Below are 18,446 nucleotides of genomic sequence, written 5' to 3'. Positions count from 1 at the left end.
TTGTCCCCATCCTCTTGCCACCTACCTTTAGATATTCATAAGCATTGAAAAGAACTCCTCTCAGTCTTCTCTTCTGCGGGCTAAACAGACCCAGGTCTCTCACCCTTTCCTCATAAGAGAGATGTTCCAGTCCCCTGATCATCTTTGTAGCCTTGTGTTGGACTGTCCCCAGTAGTTCCCTGTCTCTCCTGAACTGGGGAGATCAGAACTAGACATGATACTCCAGGGCAGAGTAGAGGGGCAGGAGAACCTCCCTCCACCTGCTGGTCACACTCCTCCTAATGCACCCCAGGATACCATTGGTGGTCTTGGCCACAAGGCCACATTCTGGCTCATGGTTAGCCTTTTTTGAATACTGGAGTGACACTGGCTTTCCGCCAGTCCTCAGGCACCACTCCTGTTCTCCATGATCTTTCAAAAATGATGGAGAGTGTCTTAGCAATAACATCAACCAGCTCCTTCAACGTTTGTGGAGCCCAAGAATTTGTGGGTGTCGAGTTGCCTAAATGATCCCTTACACAATCCTCCTCCACCAAAGGGGAGTCTTCCTTCTAATGGATTTTCTCCTCTGCCTCTAGGGACTGGGATTGTTGAGGGCTGGTCTTAGCAATAAAGTCTGGAGCAAAGGCAGCATTCTGCAACTCCAGCTTCTCTGTATCCTTCATCACCCCTCAACCACCTCATTCAGCAGCGGGCCCCCATTTTCCCTAGTCTTTCTTTTCCTACCAATGTAGTTGAAAAAGCCCTTCTTGTCGTTTGTCATATTTAATTCCAAGAGGTTCTCAGCCTTCCTCATTGCATTCCTACATATTCTGACAACATACCTCCCAAGTGGCCAGTCCCTTTTTCTATGTACTGTAAACTTCCTTCTCCTATCTGAGTTTTTCCAGAAGCTCCTTACTCATCCATGCAGGTCTCTTGCCTCCTCTACTTGATTTTTCATTCACAGGGATGCACAGATTTTGAGCTTCGAGAAAGTAGTACTTGAATATAACCAACTCTCTCAGACCCCCCTACCCCCTAGATTCCTAGCCCATGGGATTCCTCCAAGTAGGTCTTTGAAGAAGTCAAAGTTAGGTCTCCTCAAGTCCAGGGATGCAATCCTACCTATTGCCCTGCTTCTTCCTCACATAATCCTGAACTCCACCATCTCACCGTCACTGCAGCCAAGGCTGCCCCTAACCTTTACATCCCCAGCCAGACCTTCTTTGTACATTAGTACAAGATCCAGCAGCACACCTCTCATTGGCTCCTCCACCACCTGTATCAGAAAGTTATCATCAGTGCTGTGCAGGAATCTCCTGGACTGTGTGTGCCTGGCTGTTTTGCCTTTCCAGCAAATATCAAGGTGATTGAAGTCCCTCATGAGAACTAGGGGATGTGATCACGAAGCTACTTTCAGCTGTTTGTAGAAGGCCTTATCAACTGCCTTTTGCTGATCAGGTGGCCTGTATTAAACATCCATAACTATGTGCCCCATATTAGCCCACCCCTTAATTCTTACCCATAAGCTTTCAGAAGGTTCTTCAGCTCCCCCTAGGCAAAGCTTGATATGTTCCAGCTGTTCTCTCGCATGAAGGACAAGTCCACCACATCGCCTGGCTGGCTTGTCTTTTCTAAAAAGTATGCATGACAGCATTCTGAGATATCCCACTATGTCTCTGTAACTGCAATGAGATCATGGCCCTGTGACTGAGCCCAGATCTCTAGTTCTTCCTGAGAATTTTAGCTAATAACTCCTTGACAAACAGAACTCCTGAAACCTACTTTGAAGTGCATTTAATGAAGATGACCTTTTTGGCTAAGTTTTAGAGAAAGCTCAAGGAGAAAGCAGTTGTGTTTGTCCTTAGACATCAGAGACTCAAAACAGGAGAGAAGGCTTGCTTTACTGAGGTGTGGGATCTCTGTTGTCTGTTAACATGAAACCCACATAAGCTTTTTGCAGCAGTTAGAAAAATCCGTAATATATCTCCTTTAACTGGATTCTCAAGGTCAGCCACTGACTGAGCTCCTACCGTACTAGTTCCTCAGAAAAATCAACTACTTTTGGGGTCTATTCTGTGCCTAGTCACCAATTTTCCAGGAAGTATCATCAAACTGAATGAGACTGCTATCCTTACAAAAATGTTGTTAAAGCTAGTCAACAGATTAGAAAACTATGAAGAAATGGAAAACAATCCCCCCTCTACACACACGTACATGACATAAGCACCGATTCCTTCAGAAGGAAGGGAATCTAACTGGTAAAAGAAAATGAAGGAAGAAAAGAATTTAATCTGATCTGTGGATTTGAGTCATTCTTTAACAATTTTATAAAGAAAAAATGAAGATTGGACTGCTTATGTTTTTATAGATCCTTTGAAATGTGTCTGTACGGAAAACACCAACCATCATAATTCCACCAGTAAAGAAATAAGACCTTAAAACTGAGTATCTTCTATAAAATGTTATAGAATAAAATAAAAAAGTATTCTTTCATTTAAATCTCCTCCCTCACCAGGCAATAAGCAAGGAAGCAGAAGATCATGGATTTCTACTTTTCTATGTTCCCCTTTCAAGATTACTCTGTGCTTTACAATAAACTAAGTGGAAAGCTTTGTGGTAATGAAGCAGTTTGCACTTCCTAGGAAAGATGTTGCTCCAAACACTGACAAAATTAGCTGGTGGATTGCATACCATGCTACACCAGTAAGCACTCTGGGTTTGAGTTCGTTAATAGTTTGGGCACCCAAAGTTAATGTGTGCCTAGTATGTGTGCTAAGACCACTGTCTATAGCTTCCAGAATGCTGATTAATAGAACTACTATTGTATGCAGAACTAAGTGCTATTTAGGTACTGTGGGGGCGAAGACAATTTTAGCAATTCAAGCTCTGCTGGGCCTCTTAGAAGATCTTTCCAAGTCAGATCATGGTAGCTAACCTGCAAAGACTACCTGCTTTTACTATAGGCAGTCAGACTTCTGATTAAAGCAGGATTAGTGAAAACAAGCTTTTCAGTTAGTGTCATGGTTTGAATCCAGCTGGCAGCTAAGCACCACACAACTGCTCACTCACTCCTTCTGACCCACAGCGGGGGCAGGAGAAAAAAAAGGTAAAAGTAAAGCCACGTGGGTTAAGATAAGGAGAGTTTACTTGAACAAGACACAGAGAGAGGAAAGAACAGTAATAACAATACTAAAAAGAGTGATATACAATGCACTGATTACCACCGCTGCTGCCACGCTGAGCCAAGCCAAGCTGCTGTTTGAAACTGCCTGCCCTCTCCAGCTAGTCCTCCCTCACATGTTGTCAGTATACCAAATATCCCACTGGCTGGTTCAGTCTGGCTATCCTGGCTGTGGAAATCAACCCTATCCTAGCTGAACCCAGGACAGGTGGATAACTGTTCGCACAGTTCAGAGAATACAGGTGATTACAAAAGCCTTCACTTGTTAATCCCCTGCTTTGACCACAGACGGAAATGTGAACAGGAGCTGTGAAATGTAATCTGAAAGTCTTATTTACAACAAAATCAGAAAGCAGGTGATGGTTTATGTCCTTTCTGTTAAAAAAAAATGCACGGAAATTCTGGAAAACAATACACAATTCTTTCCACATTTACAAGAGCTCTCGAAGCATTTAATAGGTACAGTCGGTTTAGAAAGGCTTTACCACTTCTGATTTAGAGCCAGAAATAGTGAATTTTATTATGTCAATCCTGCTAGGGTTTTTCTGAAGCAGGATTATGCTTATTGAATCTTCAGGGTGAAAGCTTTAATTGTACATTCTTAAAATGCTATGTCTACGTTTAGGCAGGAGATTAAGTATATGCAGGATTCTTTCATTGTTTTTCTGAAGCTTTATCATTTCTGTGGGGGTGTTAGATCCTAGGTGGGAGATAAAAATGTGACTCCTGGCAGCACTTCTACCTATAGAAAAGTCAAAAATACTTACATATGGTTCTCTAATTTTTATGAATGTGAAAGCAATTTGGACACAGGCTTCTGTACTGTGGAAGTATAATTTTAGTATTTGGACCAGTGTCATTTGTCTTGGTTACACTAGTCTGCATTTACTGTTAATTTTTAAGATATTTTTTGGAATGGAATTTTCTCATCATTTGACCTTTGACAAAGCCTTCAAGTAAACCTGTTGTTTCCACGGCTCTTAAGTGTACACTGAACATCTAATTTTTGAATTTAGAAATATTTTAGCCACAAGGAATCATAACATTTTTTATTTTAAAGTTTTTGGCAGTTTTTCTTAGGAACAAAAGGGCTTCTAAACCACTATGACACATACTAAAGAAGAGCAGTGCTTTTGGTGGCAACCTCTTCTTTAACTTTGTAGACAATACCAAAATCCTCAAAAGGATAAGGAGTATCATGGTAGAAGAACCACAAAACCAACAAAAAGCCCACCAAAACAAAAGCATTTTTGGTTCTGTGTACGGCTATGTGTGGTGACATCTAGGATATGGGCATGCCAAGACAGCATCTCACAGAGCTTCGCTAGGTGGTAGTGACTGAGCTAGCTCCAGAACTAAAATTAAAAGCTGCATCACTTCAGCCTTGCCAGGGAACAAGCTGTGCAAGGCTTCATTGTGCAGGTGCTGTGTCTGTCTAATGCAGTGATACTGTTATCAGGACCCAACACTGCAAAGTGCAATTGTACCAGCTATATTGGCATTGGATTCTGGTTTCTAATTCGTTGCATAACATTGACATGAAAACCATGTTCCTCAGTTTTCTGAAACAAGATTTTGTACTGGCTGCAACCACTGAGCATATCCTATGTGCTTTTTTCACCATGCAACAGAGCTTGTGGGTTTCTAAACTTCATTCTAGGACAAACACTGATATTGAGATGAATCAGATTTCACTACATATCAGTGGAAGATATCTGGAAAGGTACGATCTAGTTCAGATAGAAATGAGCCCAGGATGGTGTCTTTCTGTTTTCTCACACAACAGAAAAGATCAGAACAGGACTTTTCAAGTCGTCTTCCATGGTTAGGACATGATCAGAGAAAAAAGTCTTTCCCAAGAGGAACTGGAAGTCCTGTTTTCTGAACAGTGGAAGCAGCTGCTGCTCCAAAACAGTAAACAAGGTGGGAAACCTACTCCTTTTCCTCTTGATCACATCTCCAGTGAAAGGATGGAGCTCCAAGGATGGAGCAAGGCTTTGAGGAGCTTTAAGAAGCTCTAAGCTTTGAGAAGCTCTAAGCTTTGAGAAGGCAGCAGTATCAATCTATATTAAAAAATTCAAGGAAAAGATATGTTGTAAGTGGATGCTCTGTATTTTCATAGCTTACGAACTTTCACAGCCTGGTGATCCCAAAGTCTAACCAGCATTGACTAAGAAAAGCATAGTTTGTAGGCTCAGATATTTTCAGGCCTCTCCATAAAAAATACCATCAGGAGGAACCTTCACACCACTGGTGTGCATTGCTACATTGCTTCTCAAAAAAATGTGGCTCTTCATCCTGGAATTTGTGAAAAATAAATCTCAGCACCGATGCTGTTCCTTTGAGATTCCCGATCTCTAAATAGAAATGTCAAATCTGGACTCAGATTATTGACATTTGGTTTGATATCAAAATCATAAATACAATTGTATCAACGTTAGTATCTGATTATCATGGGGGTAGCTCCTCTTTGGCAGAGTCCAGTTGGGAATTATTCCTATCATTTCCATGATCTCTTTAATCAAAGAGATCCCTTTGTGCAATATTGTTTTAAGATATAAATGTTGACGTGCTTCTCTGAAGTCATAATCAATGCTCAAATTAATGAAGATGCAATCAGCTACACGTCACACTTATAGTCTGTACTACTGCTCTAAATACACAGAAAATCTATGCCTCATTTAAAGAAAAAAAAGTAAAAGGTAGCTGCTTTCCTTCTGGGCCATGTGGGACCTAGTATTGCTTCAAATTAAAGTCCGTGGCAAACCTTCCATTAGATCCAATTGCACTGGTCTTTGCTTCTGTCTGTAGAAGTACAGACAGTCTATGTCACTGAAAACCACAGTAACCACACTGAGCTGCGCTTTCCTAGGTAAACAAAGTGCAAAGAAATCAAATAAAAACAAAGTAAGCAGCACAAAACCACCCCCCAAGAGGCCCATGTTTCCAGCAGCAGCCCAATTCATTAAACAGGCATGGGGACTTAGTCATTCTTTGCCTGATTAAACACATTGGGTTTTATTGGTTTTTCTTTTCTGTGGGCAGCTTCATAGTTTTTTCTTTTTCAAAGCTGTGCTTTCACATTCATATTGTTCAGCAACTGCCATCTTTTCTTACCCCTTTATTGAATAGCTCTCCTAGGGGGAGCAGCTTTTCTCTTACAGTTTCCCTCCGGTTGAAATTAAAGCAAGGGCATTATGAATGTGTCATTCGGCACCTACAATAGCAAGTAATAGTTCTTGGAATTATCTCTGAAATGGCGATGTGTACTCACTTGCAACCTGGAAATGAAAACATCCCAGTTTTTTGCCTCATTGTTGGATGGAATCAGCCTTGCAGGATAGAGATTGCTTGTTCCCACCAGCTGACAGTGAAATGAATACTCTGCAGGAGCAGAGATGTCAGAAACACTAAATTCAGCAAACTTTTCTCCATCTTGTACAATCTCAACTGAATCTAAAGTGGACCAGTTTCTAGCTGAGCCTCCATAGAACTTGTTGGTCATTAAAAACCTAGAAAAACAAGAGAGGAAAAAAAAGTCAAAATGACAGAAAGAAAAAAATTAATATTGATTTGATAAAATACTGGTGGCAGACAAAGATTCACTCTCGCATGCTGCAAGCATCACAGTTGGTACCCTAGCTTGGCCTCCCATGTCATTAGATTTGTTCATGAGCGAAGAGATTCTGTGAATATGTTTTTGCTACGTCTTGGAGCTCCATCTCACAAGCACAGCTTCCCAAAGCTGTGGCAGGCAAGGAGCAAATGCAATTTCGTTCTTCAAGGGCCTCTGCCAGAGCAGTATTTCATCAGTTACCAGCAGTTTACGATCAGTGGAGCAGAATGTGAGAGACTGTCAGTAGGCCTGCAGAGGCTCTCAATAAACATTTTAGGGGAGTTTTTTAAAATTGTTTTTATGATAGGTACAGGCATGATAACCATTCTGATTTATCATTGCAATTCTTCCTTGGCTCAGATGCCTAAACAGCAATTTCCTTTGCAGTAGGAGACAGAGTTTTGTCTCACTGGAGGATGGGGAGGTGTCATCAGACCCTCAATCTGTCGTGGGTTAAGCACAAATGAATATTTTCTCCTTTTGGAAAGGTCTGTGTGTGTGCAGCATTGTAAGTTTCCAGTAGTTTACAGTAATGGGATTATATGCTACCACTGCCATCTGAACACCTCCTAAAAGTTCTGAAACAGAAATAATTGAGAACACCCAGAAGTGCATCCTGATCCTTTACTTAACAGGACTATGTCCTAGTGTTTAACACTCTATACCCAGTTGCTTTTATGTATTCCAGTTATCACCTCATAAGGAAATGATAAACTTTTCTCCTTATTGTATGTTGCTTAATACTTTAACCCTACTTGATCTATGTGTGTGTTGCTTTATATGGTTTGCTGAAGATTGTTTTTTGCTTATTGATAACCACAAAGAATTTAGAAGAGGAATCTTTTTTAGACGCAAGTGAGGCTTGCTACAAAAAGAAATAGTCTACTATGTCTATCCATAGTGGGCATGAGGATTTTAAAATTTCGCTTAATACTTAGATGCAGTTATGACAGGTTTGAAAAACAAGCGGTCATCTGTAAGTGTGGCACAATATAGAATATTTTATGTTCTACAGGTAAATGTGTATATAGAGAGAGTATTCTTTGTTGTAGAATATTTACTGCTTGTTCAAATCAGCTGCTTTCAGTATCATCATTTATGTGTCATCCACACAACATAGAGTCTAAACTCAACACAAACAATGTTCCTTAGCAGTGACACACGAAATCTGACAGGTTAGGTTACTACAGTAACTGAAAAAAAACCACAATCTGTGGTTTTTGATTCATATAACTTCGTAATCCTTCAGGGTGCTCAGAAGAAATCCTAGCACTCAAAGTGCCATTCAGGTGAGAAAAGGATGATTTGTCTTATGGTATTCCTTACGTTTTGAAACTTAACAGCTCTTTCCACACAAAATTCAGCTGCAAGCATCAGGGAAAAAGAAAGAAAAAATTAATTTCCTCTAGTCACATTCACAAATATTTCTGGAAAATATTCATTTATTATATTCATAAAGTTATAAAATTAAAACATGTATTAGCCTAGATATTAATTGCTAAAGAAGAGCATTTTTTCCTTATATAGAGCACAATCTGGACACAGTTGCCATGGTGTCTCAGTAGCAATGCTATAGGCAGTAGTTGAAGGCCAATTACAAGCACAGAGAAGCTTACTTAAATGTTTTTGCCAACCACAGATGCTGGGTGAGCTCTGTACTTTTGCTAAGATAAGGAAAGTGGTAAGCAAGGAAATTCTTTGGAGACTTACCGTGTGTATAAACAAGTTTTATGAGACTACGTATGTAAGTGCAGTCTAAAGTGACCTCCAAGAGAACACTCGCTCTTCATATTGCACCAAAGACTAAAATTTTATGTTACTTGCAGATTTATGAGAATTAAGTTTCTAATTTATTAACTAGTTGAGTATGATTAACTTAATAATGCATTTAACTTAATAGCATTTTTCCAGACAACTGATAGGTGAATAGCCTACAACAAGCACTGAACTGATAACTGATACAACTATAATTCATTAAATCACAAAAATTTAAAAAAAAAGACATTCAAACAACAAATATCAATAGAATCACTTCATTTAGTTTAGTATTGTCTCATCTGATTAGATAGCAAATAGACAAGCACAATATAGCAAATGAAAGACAAGAGGAGGAGAGAGAAGAACTTCTCTGCAGAACTGAAAGTACCTTGGCTTTTGTAGGACATGCTGTGTTCTGTTAAACATTAGAGACAATATGGGAAGCAAACTTTCACACAGACATTATGTACTTTATGTATTATGGCACAAACAATTCCTGGCTATGGGGCAGACTCCCGTCGTGTCAGATAACCATATGAACTCTAAATGCCACCACTCTCTCCTGTGGCTATTCAACACAAGGAGACATATTTCTGAAAAAGAAGATAGCTGGAATTCCTACTGTTTCAGAGACTCAAAGAGAAACACAACTGGTAGATAGAAGACTTTAAAACATTGTTCTTGGGTCAATTCTAATCTACCCATGCTATAAGAAAAAACAACAGTGAAGAACTTATCAGCGTAGGTGGGGAAAATCCTTATGCCCTGCACCTCCATTCACTTTGAAAACTTTTCCCAGAGAAGATGACAGACAGGTGCTTGAAGAGCTAGATGTCATCAGCTGCTGAGAGAGCGAAGATGATGCTTCTTCCATCAAAACCTACTGCCCACTGCTCCCTGCTGCAGCAATTCACTTTTCCAAAACAGAAACACTCTACAACCACTCCCTAACAGGTTATGTCTCAGTGGCAAGTGCAGGAGGATGAATGGGAGTACTGCTCTTGCAAGAGAGAGGGAGATGGCAGCTGTTGGCATAGGATGAAGCAGCTGTTGCAGCTGCTAATAGATGGTGGGGTATAACTAGTTGCCCAGCACAAGGTGGAAGACTAGTGGTGGTAATGGCAGGCTCTGGATCCAGGTCATGCTACTAAACTTAAAGCCTCATGTATTGATTAATAAATTGAGATATCTGAATATGGTCTTCTCTGATGTCACTTTCTATCTTCAAGGCATGCTCTCCTACACCAAAGTAATGGCATTTACAGGCAAAAGAATTGTAGCCATGGCTCTCAGCTCTGTTCTATCCCACCTCATTGTTCTGCTTGAATCCTGTTTAATAAGGCAGACTGTAATCTTACCAAGGAGTCATCTTGAACAAGAAATGCAATCAAAGTGAACCAGAAGGAGAAAAGAGAGGTTGTTATGTATGTCTGTGGGGCTTAGAAGCTCTTGACAAAAGACATGCTGAGATAAGCAAGGTGAATATAGTGTTCTTGAATCATGAAAAAATCAGTGGATTGTTCTGGTTCTGTTGAGTATATTATATTATTTGCATTATATGTCATGCAATATTTTATTATGGTAGCTAACAGAGGACTAAAATTACACAAATGTCTCTTAAATCAAGAGATAATCCAACAGGAAACAACACAAATAACCAGATGTATATTTAGCAGAAAGTTTGCTTTATAGAGGTGTCCTGGGTTTGGCTAGAATAGGGTTAAGTTTCACAACAAGCTGGAAGGGTCCAAAGCTAGGATGCCAGACCAAACCAGCCAATGGGATATTCAGTACCATACTGGTGTCATGGCCGGTATATATTGAGAGAGCTGATGTGTAACTTGAGCTATGGTTGCGTTGGGTGGTGGTGTCTGTTGCGCCAGGAGCATCAGTTCCAGCTAGTAAGCACCTGTGTTGCATATCTCTTGTTTTATGTATTATTTCATTAGTATTACTGTTGTTACTGTTGTTTCTTTTCTCTTTGTGTTCCTCTAGTAAAGCATCCTTATCTCAACCCATGAATTTTACCTCTTTCTCTCGATTCTCCTCCCTATCCCAGCGGGGGTGACAGGGCAGCGGAATGTGAACAAGCAACTGCATGGTGCTTGGTTGATGGCTGGACTTAAACCTCATAGGCTACTCAGGTGGTGTGGACTGATGCCAGTCAACAGCCAAGCACTCATGTAGCTGCTTGCTAACTTCCCGTCCCCAACAGGGCAAAGAGAGGAAAATAGGAGTAAAAATGAGGAAACTTGTGGGTTGAGATAAAGACAGCTTAATAAGTGAAGGAAAGAAGGGGAAATGCAATACAGAAGCAATCACTCCCTAGCTCCCACAAGCAGGCCAATGCACAGTGAATGTCCAAGCGATGACTACCTTGGAAGCCAGCCCCCACCTTCCTTATTCCATTTTTCATTGCTAAGCACCCGTGTCACACATTAAAAATAATCAATTTAATGCATTTTTTTGTCTAAATGTTCCGAGGGATGACCTATTAAAAACCTGGATCACACCTAGCCCAATGGAATAAATCAAACTCTTTTGCAAAACCTATGCTACTTTAATTGCTTGCTGGGCATGACAGCGGTCAGAAACTCACCTACTCTCTTTTCAAGTCCTCGCCTATTGTGGAAGCCGAGTTTCTTATCCCAACTTCAAGGACTGCTTATGTATTTTAGTATTAAGTTATAATGTATTCAAGTAGAAGCACAGGTCAAGAGAAATTTTGTGAATATTTCTGCTTTTACTACAACAGGCTCAAGAGATGTGAACAAATATTCCAGAATAAGAGAGAAAACATGAACCATTCACCTTTTGTACTGATGTTCTCCTTTAATTTACAGTCAGTCTGCCTGCAGAGTTGCTTCAAATTTCTTCCTTTCAGATGCACCTCAAATTCATGACTACATTACATTTTCTTCCAATAATTAATTAAAATGATAAGATTTAAACAGATGACTAAACATAAATCTGAATAATCCTCATGAAGTCCACATGCATGAACTAATATCACATTTGATCTTTTTATGCTTGCTGCAACAATCAAAATCTAACATAAACATTTCAACTGTCAAAGTATTTCATTTCTATAGTAGAATCCTACTATACAAAGCAATTTGCTTTGTATAGTTGAGCAAAACCTGTGACTACTTCAAAGAAAACAACCCCTCTAAGATCTACCAATTAACGTGGTAGCTAGTTTTGCAGCACAGTGTCACGCTCCATAGGATTTTCAAGTGCTTTATGATTCATATTATTTTCTTGGAACTGTAATTTTACTGACTTATTATGCTGAGGATGGTCACAATGAGGACAAATGTAGAAAGCAACCAGATTCATTCATACAGAAAGAGATTACAGGAGCACAGCTAAGACCTGCACTAGTATGAGCAAAGACGCACAATGAGAATCCAGGGCACTGGATTTTGGTGGGTCTCTCTCTGTACAAGCAGCAGACAGGAGACACAGAAGCACCAGGGCAGCACCAGAGAAAGTAAAATTTTGTGACTTGGAGTAAAAGTAAAGACACAGCTTGGGCAGAGTGTTGGTTTGAGAGCAGTATTTTTAGAATGGTATCCAAGGAAAATGTTTCCTTAATTCCCCGTTGTGTTCAGGGAAATGCATGCCCCTCTGATGATTTACAGTATTGAAACCAAGAAATGCTTGACTCCATCTCCAAGGACAAGTCTCTGCTCCGCGCAGCTAACTGCGATAGTCAAAAAAGTAAAAATACCGTACTAGCAGCAATCTTATCTGCATATTATGTTCTTTCATAAAGCTCCAGATGCTTGGGGCAGGGAGGGGAGGAGGAGATGTTAAATAAAGAATGTTTGGGTTTCTGCCACCTATCATGGTCTCTGATGATGACTGCAAGTGCCTCTTTGCACTCCAAATACAACTCCAAACACATCACTGACTGTCTTCAACACAAGTCCTTCGGGGGGTCCTTTTACTTAAAAGTAGAATGTTCTTCCATCTCAGTGTAAATGATGGTATTTATTCACTTATACTTATCATCTTGGTGCCCCATGCTTCTTTCGCTCTCCTACTAAAATTGCTCTGATTGTCTCCTACATTATTACTTTAAAATTCCTCTTTTTTGGTTTCCTTGGATTTCAATTTCCCTTATTCAAGATATCAAAAACATTTTGGATAGAAAGAGTCATTTTTCCTTCCACTCTCCAAGCAAACTTACAGTTCATTCTCTGATAGATGCAAGTTTAATCCAGTTCTCTGGCCCAAGTGCTTCCCAAATAAATTTAAGTAATTGACTGAGGCACCTAAATGAAAAGAGCAGGCCACATTATCTTGGAGAGAGCTCAAGTAAATAATTTTAACTCCTGTTTCTGCTGCTGAGGAAAGGACTGAGGTTTGTGGACCAGCAGCTGTATGGCAACTCTCAAACAGTAGCAGATGCTTTCCCCATCCCTAGAATTCACTACTGAAAGTAACAGATGTAAGTTCTCCCTTTCTCATGACAGGTCTTCCCATTATCTAACTTCTCTCCCCTCTTCTCATGGTGTGAGAAACATGGTCTTGTCACCATCCATGCAGCAGAAAAATTACGAGTTTTTGCGCCCCTCAGTAGCAAGCTAGCTCTGACAGAGTACGTTTTATAATCCACATCAGGATTAAACACAGCCCTGGCCACACAAGTGGACTTCAGCCCTGAGAATTGTTTGCAAATCATGGTTGGATTTCCCTGAGACAGGGTCCTGGTCTGATCCTATTAGCAAAATACTAGCATATACTGGTACCTTACATTATGGTTTTTTATCTACATCACTTTTTCAGAACTTTACCTGAGCATATTTCTGTATAGAAAGACTGTATCTTTGTTCTCATGCACAGTAACTCCTCAGAACAGAAAGCAAATCCTAATTTCAAAACCATTTTCACTTAAGTCCTCCTCTTTTTTTTTTTGCTCCTAATTTACAAACAGACTTTGTACAACACAAAGATCTATCTGAGAATAAATTATAAGTTACCTTATCTCTAGGCTGCTGATTCCATTCACTGGTTTTGTGTATTTTAATGACAGTCTAAGAACAAGAAACAGATTTTTAATGTTAGACTAGTCAGTTTTAATTAGATCATTGTGACATTTCAATCGGAGAGAATATTCTAAATCAATAGGCAATTACAAAAGTCATATAGCAAAGGTTCAGTACACAGAAAAATATGACAAAATATTTCTAGAGTTTTTTTATCCAAGAACAGGTGTTTCACAGTAAAGGAAAACAGAGATCATTAATGTACTTCCAGCAGAACTACTAATAACTGGCAATACTCCCCTTCAAGGGATTTTTACAATTAAATGGTGATTAATGCCAGTGGAGATGTCTGTGATGGTAAGATCGGGCACAGGGAAACCTGTTTGGACCAAATATAAGCAAACAAGGAAGTAAGGAATGTAAATGAGAAAAAAAAAAAGAAAGAGGCTGCATCTGAACAATTGACTCAATCTTTTTCCTCCAAGAATATCCAGTTTAGTATGTTTTTTGGTATGCTTTAGAAGGAGAAAATTAAATTAGTATTAACTTGACATTGCATGATTTCTGTTTAGCGTTCAGAATCACATTTATTATGTTATTAAATTTCTTGTGCAACTCACGTTGTATTGATGTCTGAGCACTCAGAGGAAGAAATATCCACATTCTGAGTTACAAATGTCGCATTTGCCAGATCTATAAAAATGGAATTGTTGGCTGTGAGGCTGAAATTTTGAGCATAAAAAAGGATGCATATATCATTTCCAGTGGTCACATTCAGAGGAGGATATGATAAACTGTCTTCTTCCTCAGTGGCCATTAACTGTCGTCTTAATTCCCACACCACATCAGTTCTTCTAGAAACCTGAAATAACAGCACATTAACAATTCTTTTTCTCTGCAAGAGATAATATCAAATGAACACAGACCTTCGCCATTCTATACCTTGAGCACCCATCCATCTTAAATTCTCAGTCACCCTCAATATTTATTATAGTCTGTCTCTTTAATTGGTAGTATGGGGGAAATGAGGTGATGTGAACCTAGATTCCCATGAGCGGGTGTCCACATGTGAAAACAAGCACCAGTGACTTCAGGCAAATGAACGTAAAACCATTTTCTTAGTGCTGCCTTAAGATAGTAGTATGCAGTAGTGCTTGTAGGTAGCATTATTTAATTTTTTTTTAACAGAATATACAGAAAGAAATTTACATTTTTTTTCTGTAATAAAACTACAAGAGAACTTCAACTTGCCAGTTCACTGACCACGCTCCTAGTAACAGGTTTTGCACCCTTCATTTTAACAGGCCTGAAAGCAGGCTACTTAGCTATAGCAGTGTTACATTTAGATTCTTCTGATGACTTCTGGAAGGAGAAGATCTATGCTCATTTGGCTAACAGGGTGAACTCCTATAAGAGACTTCACTGCATATGTACATTTGCTTTTACGAGGTTTCCAGGAATTCCCTTTAACAAGTAATGCCTTTTCACAAATGCACCCAGGACATCATCCTTGATAAAACAGCCCCATTGACACCCAGGGTCAAAACTAGCTGACCTTATGGGATGATAACTTAATCCTGTTGTTCATATCTTACTCTTCACTTTTTACTCTGTTCATATCTGAGCTATTCCATTTATTTTTTAAGACCTATGTCAGCTTTACAACTTTGTATTCTACATGTGGCCTCTGCCCTTGAATAACTTTGGGATACAAGAAATGAGAGGCATCACAGGGGTTACCAGAACTATAATTACGCGGAGCTATTGCCTGAAACCACTTTTAATGCATTTAAAGACAGGCAAGGACCATTTTCCAGTCTGGAACAGAGGCTATAATGTCACTTTATAACCTGCCTGTGGAGAAGAGCCCCAGAAGATTATGTCACCCTATCCGCTGCTCTCTAAACAGTATGGGCCATCTGTTATTTACAATATGTTTTGGCAGATACCTCATTCTACAAACAGAGCAGAACGGGCTGAGGTAAAAACCTTTGACTAAACAGTCAAACGAAGATTGCAAGCTTCCTTTCCCATACATGCATACTTTATGAATTTCTTTTTAATTCAGAGTAGTGCCTTTTCAAATACACCAGAACATGCATTATTTTAAATGAATACCATTTTCTTTAAGAGTGTACAACAAAAGAAAATATTCAACTTTTTATATAAAACTTTTAATCTTCCCTTAGGCTCCCCTGAAATGTAATCATTTTATTCCAAACTGAGAAGAAGAGCTGAAGTCTAAATTATATCCTGTCTAACAATTGACTTCACTATGCGGGCCCCGCATATCATCTAAAGAGGGCTTTAAAAACCACCTGCTAATAGCTGAAAACAATGCTACATTGGAGACTGTGATTGGGCTGACTTAGGGGATTAGGTTTAAGTATCTTAAAATAAGAAGAAAACTATTATAATATAATAATAAGACTACAGCTTTATTTCTGTTTCTCTGCTGCCAGTATTCTGTCATGATGCTCTCACATAAAGAATCCTTTTTGTCTCTGAAAAAGCATATGAACTGAAAGAGCATTTGCCTATGAAGAAGGAGTGTCAGGAAGAAGAAATCCACTAGTTTCCCATGATTAAATCTGTTTTAACAATTTTACCCATACTGAAGAAGCGAGGCAACAGAGCTTGCCAAAAGCTTCTTTTAAGGCAGGTTTTACTTTGGTCACATTTGTGGCTGAAAAAACAGGCAGTCGTGGACTGCGCAGCCCAGTTGGTCCTTACTTGCACAGCTATAGGCAGGCAGGAGGACTACACTAAATGGGAGCCTGAAAGTATCAGGTCTCCAGGGAAATGTCCCCCACATACTTACCAGCTGGAATATTCATCCCTTTAGTCTGGAGATGCATTTCTCGAAGTGAATTACCTCAGGTGAGGTAATTCAGCACATTTGAAATCAGAAGAATTCATCTCACAGAGATTCAAGAAAATTTAATCTTGAGGCTGGAAGAGAGATCTCTGAAACACCCCAGCCTGCGACCCACTGGATACATGACAATGGCAGCATCTCCTTCCAGCTGACCCACAGTGAGAAACTGAGAGCTCCCCAGTTACATCCCTGCCCATCTGTTTCAGTCATATCATCTTTATTCTTTTGTTGCTTCACAAACAGGAGTTTACTGAATTAAAATCACTCTCCCCATGCCATATATTTCATGCTAAACTATACATGACAAGATGCTTCCTTGACAAATGGATTATATTTACATCAAATTCTTCTAAATTAAATTATATCATTTAGGAATAATCCATAGTGGCAGTGATAATCATAGAATGGTTTGGGTTGGAAGGGACCTTCAAAGGTCCTCTACTTCTAACTCCCCTGCCACAGGTAGGGACACCTTCCACTACACCACATTGCTCAAAGCCCCATCCAACCTGGCCTAGAATACTTCCAGGGAGGGGGTATTCACAATCCCTCTGGACAAAGTACCTCACCACTCTCATAGTGAAGAATTTCTTCCTTATATCTAATCAAAATCTGCCCTCTTTCAGTTTGAAACCATTACCTCTTGTGAAAAGTCCCTCTCCAACTTTCCTGTAGACCCTCTTTAGCTACTGGAAGGCTGCAGTAAGGTCTCCCCTGAGCCTTCTCTTCTCCAGGCTGAACAACCCCAACTCTCTCAGCCTGTCCTCATAGAGGAGGTGGTCCAGTCCTCTGACCATCTTTGTGGCCCTCCTCTGGACTCAGTCCAATAGGTCCCTGTCCTTCTTATCTTGCGGGGCCCAGAGCTGAACACAATGCCCCAGGTGGGGTCTGTTGAGAGCAGATTAGAGTGGCAGAATCACCTCCCTAGACTTGTTGGTCACACTTCTTTTGATACAACCCAGGATATGGTTGGCGACTGTGAGTGCACACTGCTGACTCATGTCTGACTTCCCATCTACTAGTACCCCAAGTCCTTCTCTGCAGGGCTTCTCTCAGCTGATTGTCCACCCAGCCCGTATTCGTCCTTGGGATTGCCTTGATCCACGTGCAGGACCTTGCACTTGGCCTTGTTGAACTTCATGTTGTCAATCATTAAGCCATATTTTATTCTGTTATTTAGTGCCTCCTTCACCTTTACCTAATCTGAATCATGGGATGTGTTAGTCACTGTGCTGTTCTTCTGGATTTATCAATGACATGTTTAATCTCAGATATGCAGTGAACAATCACAAGACCTGATTTAAATAAGATACAGAAAAGAAAGAGTGCCATTTACATTGTCCTAGACCAGAACTGAACAATTACTAACTGAACCTGCAATAGCAGCAGCCTGGACAAAATTTTTCCTTTTGATTTATTTTGTAAACCTCCTAATTCAGAATCATCTCTCTTGGAAAGGAGAAAGACAGCTGATTGGGCAACATTTTGATGCACCAACATACTGATCTTTTTCAAAGCAAACAGACCTTACATCCAAAATTATTCATTTGTTTTGTTGTTGTTGCTGGGCTTTTATTGGATGTTCTAAAATAGAATGGTTAGAGACGAGAAAAAAGATTTGGCCCATTTTATATATTTGAAATTACAAACAAATATAATTTGAACGGTTGCAAACACATATGAGAAAAATACCAAACACTGGGAAAATAAAATTTTTGTTGGCTGAAATGATGAATTGTAATGAACCATAGAAACAGGCTACATTTCACGCTAATTTCAAGGTGGAATTTTGGGGTACCGGTTCAACGGATGGTTATGCCTTCTTTTTCAGTCTCGTACTCCCTGATTTTTTTATTGCTGCGTTTAGGTGTGCACATCAAGAATAGAAAAACAGTCCTGGTGGTACTTGTTGCTCCTTTTCCTATCTAATGATATGGATCTATGGCCACACCCTCTCCATGGAGTTCTTGCTCTTATTGTAACAGCTAGGAGAAGGGGAAAGGTCTTTCTGTGCTTTTTCAAGGAGGGAGGGAA

The 18,446-nt window shown here is 39.8% G+C and overlaps 1 protein-coding gene across 1 annotated transcript in view; it reads right to left on the bottom strand.

The window, feature by feature from the left end:
• Positions 1 to 18,446, bottom strand: part of ATP6AP1 (ATPase, H+ transporting, lysosomal accessory protein 1) — a gene marked incomplete at its 5' end in the record, with an annotated part of 46,395 nt that overhangs the window by 888 nt on the left and 27,061 nt on the right. The window contains 3 exons of the mRNA XM_010146149.1: positions 6,441 to 6,678; positions 13,529 to 13,582; positions 14,155 to 14,396. Of these exons, the coding sequence (XP_010144451.1) occupies positions 6,441 to 6,678; positions 13,529 to 13,582; positions 14,155 to 14,396 (534 nt within the window). The remainder of the gene's footprint in view (positions 1 to 6,440; positions 6,679 to 13,528; positions 13,583 to 14,154; positions 14,397 to 18,446) is intronic.

This window comes from Buceros rhinoceros, unplaced genomic scaffold (assembly GCF_000710305.1).
Source record: "Buceros rhinoceros silvestris isolate BGI_N320 unplaced genomic scaffold, ASM71030v1 scaffold10552, whole genome shotgun sequence".
NCBI classification, from domain to species: domain Eukaryota; kingdom Metazoa; phylum Chordata; class Aves; order Bucerotiformes; family Bucerotidae; genus Buceros; species Buceros rhinoceros.
This window is presented reverse-complemented; position numbering and strand designations above follow the sequence as displayed.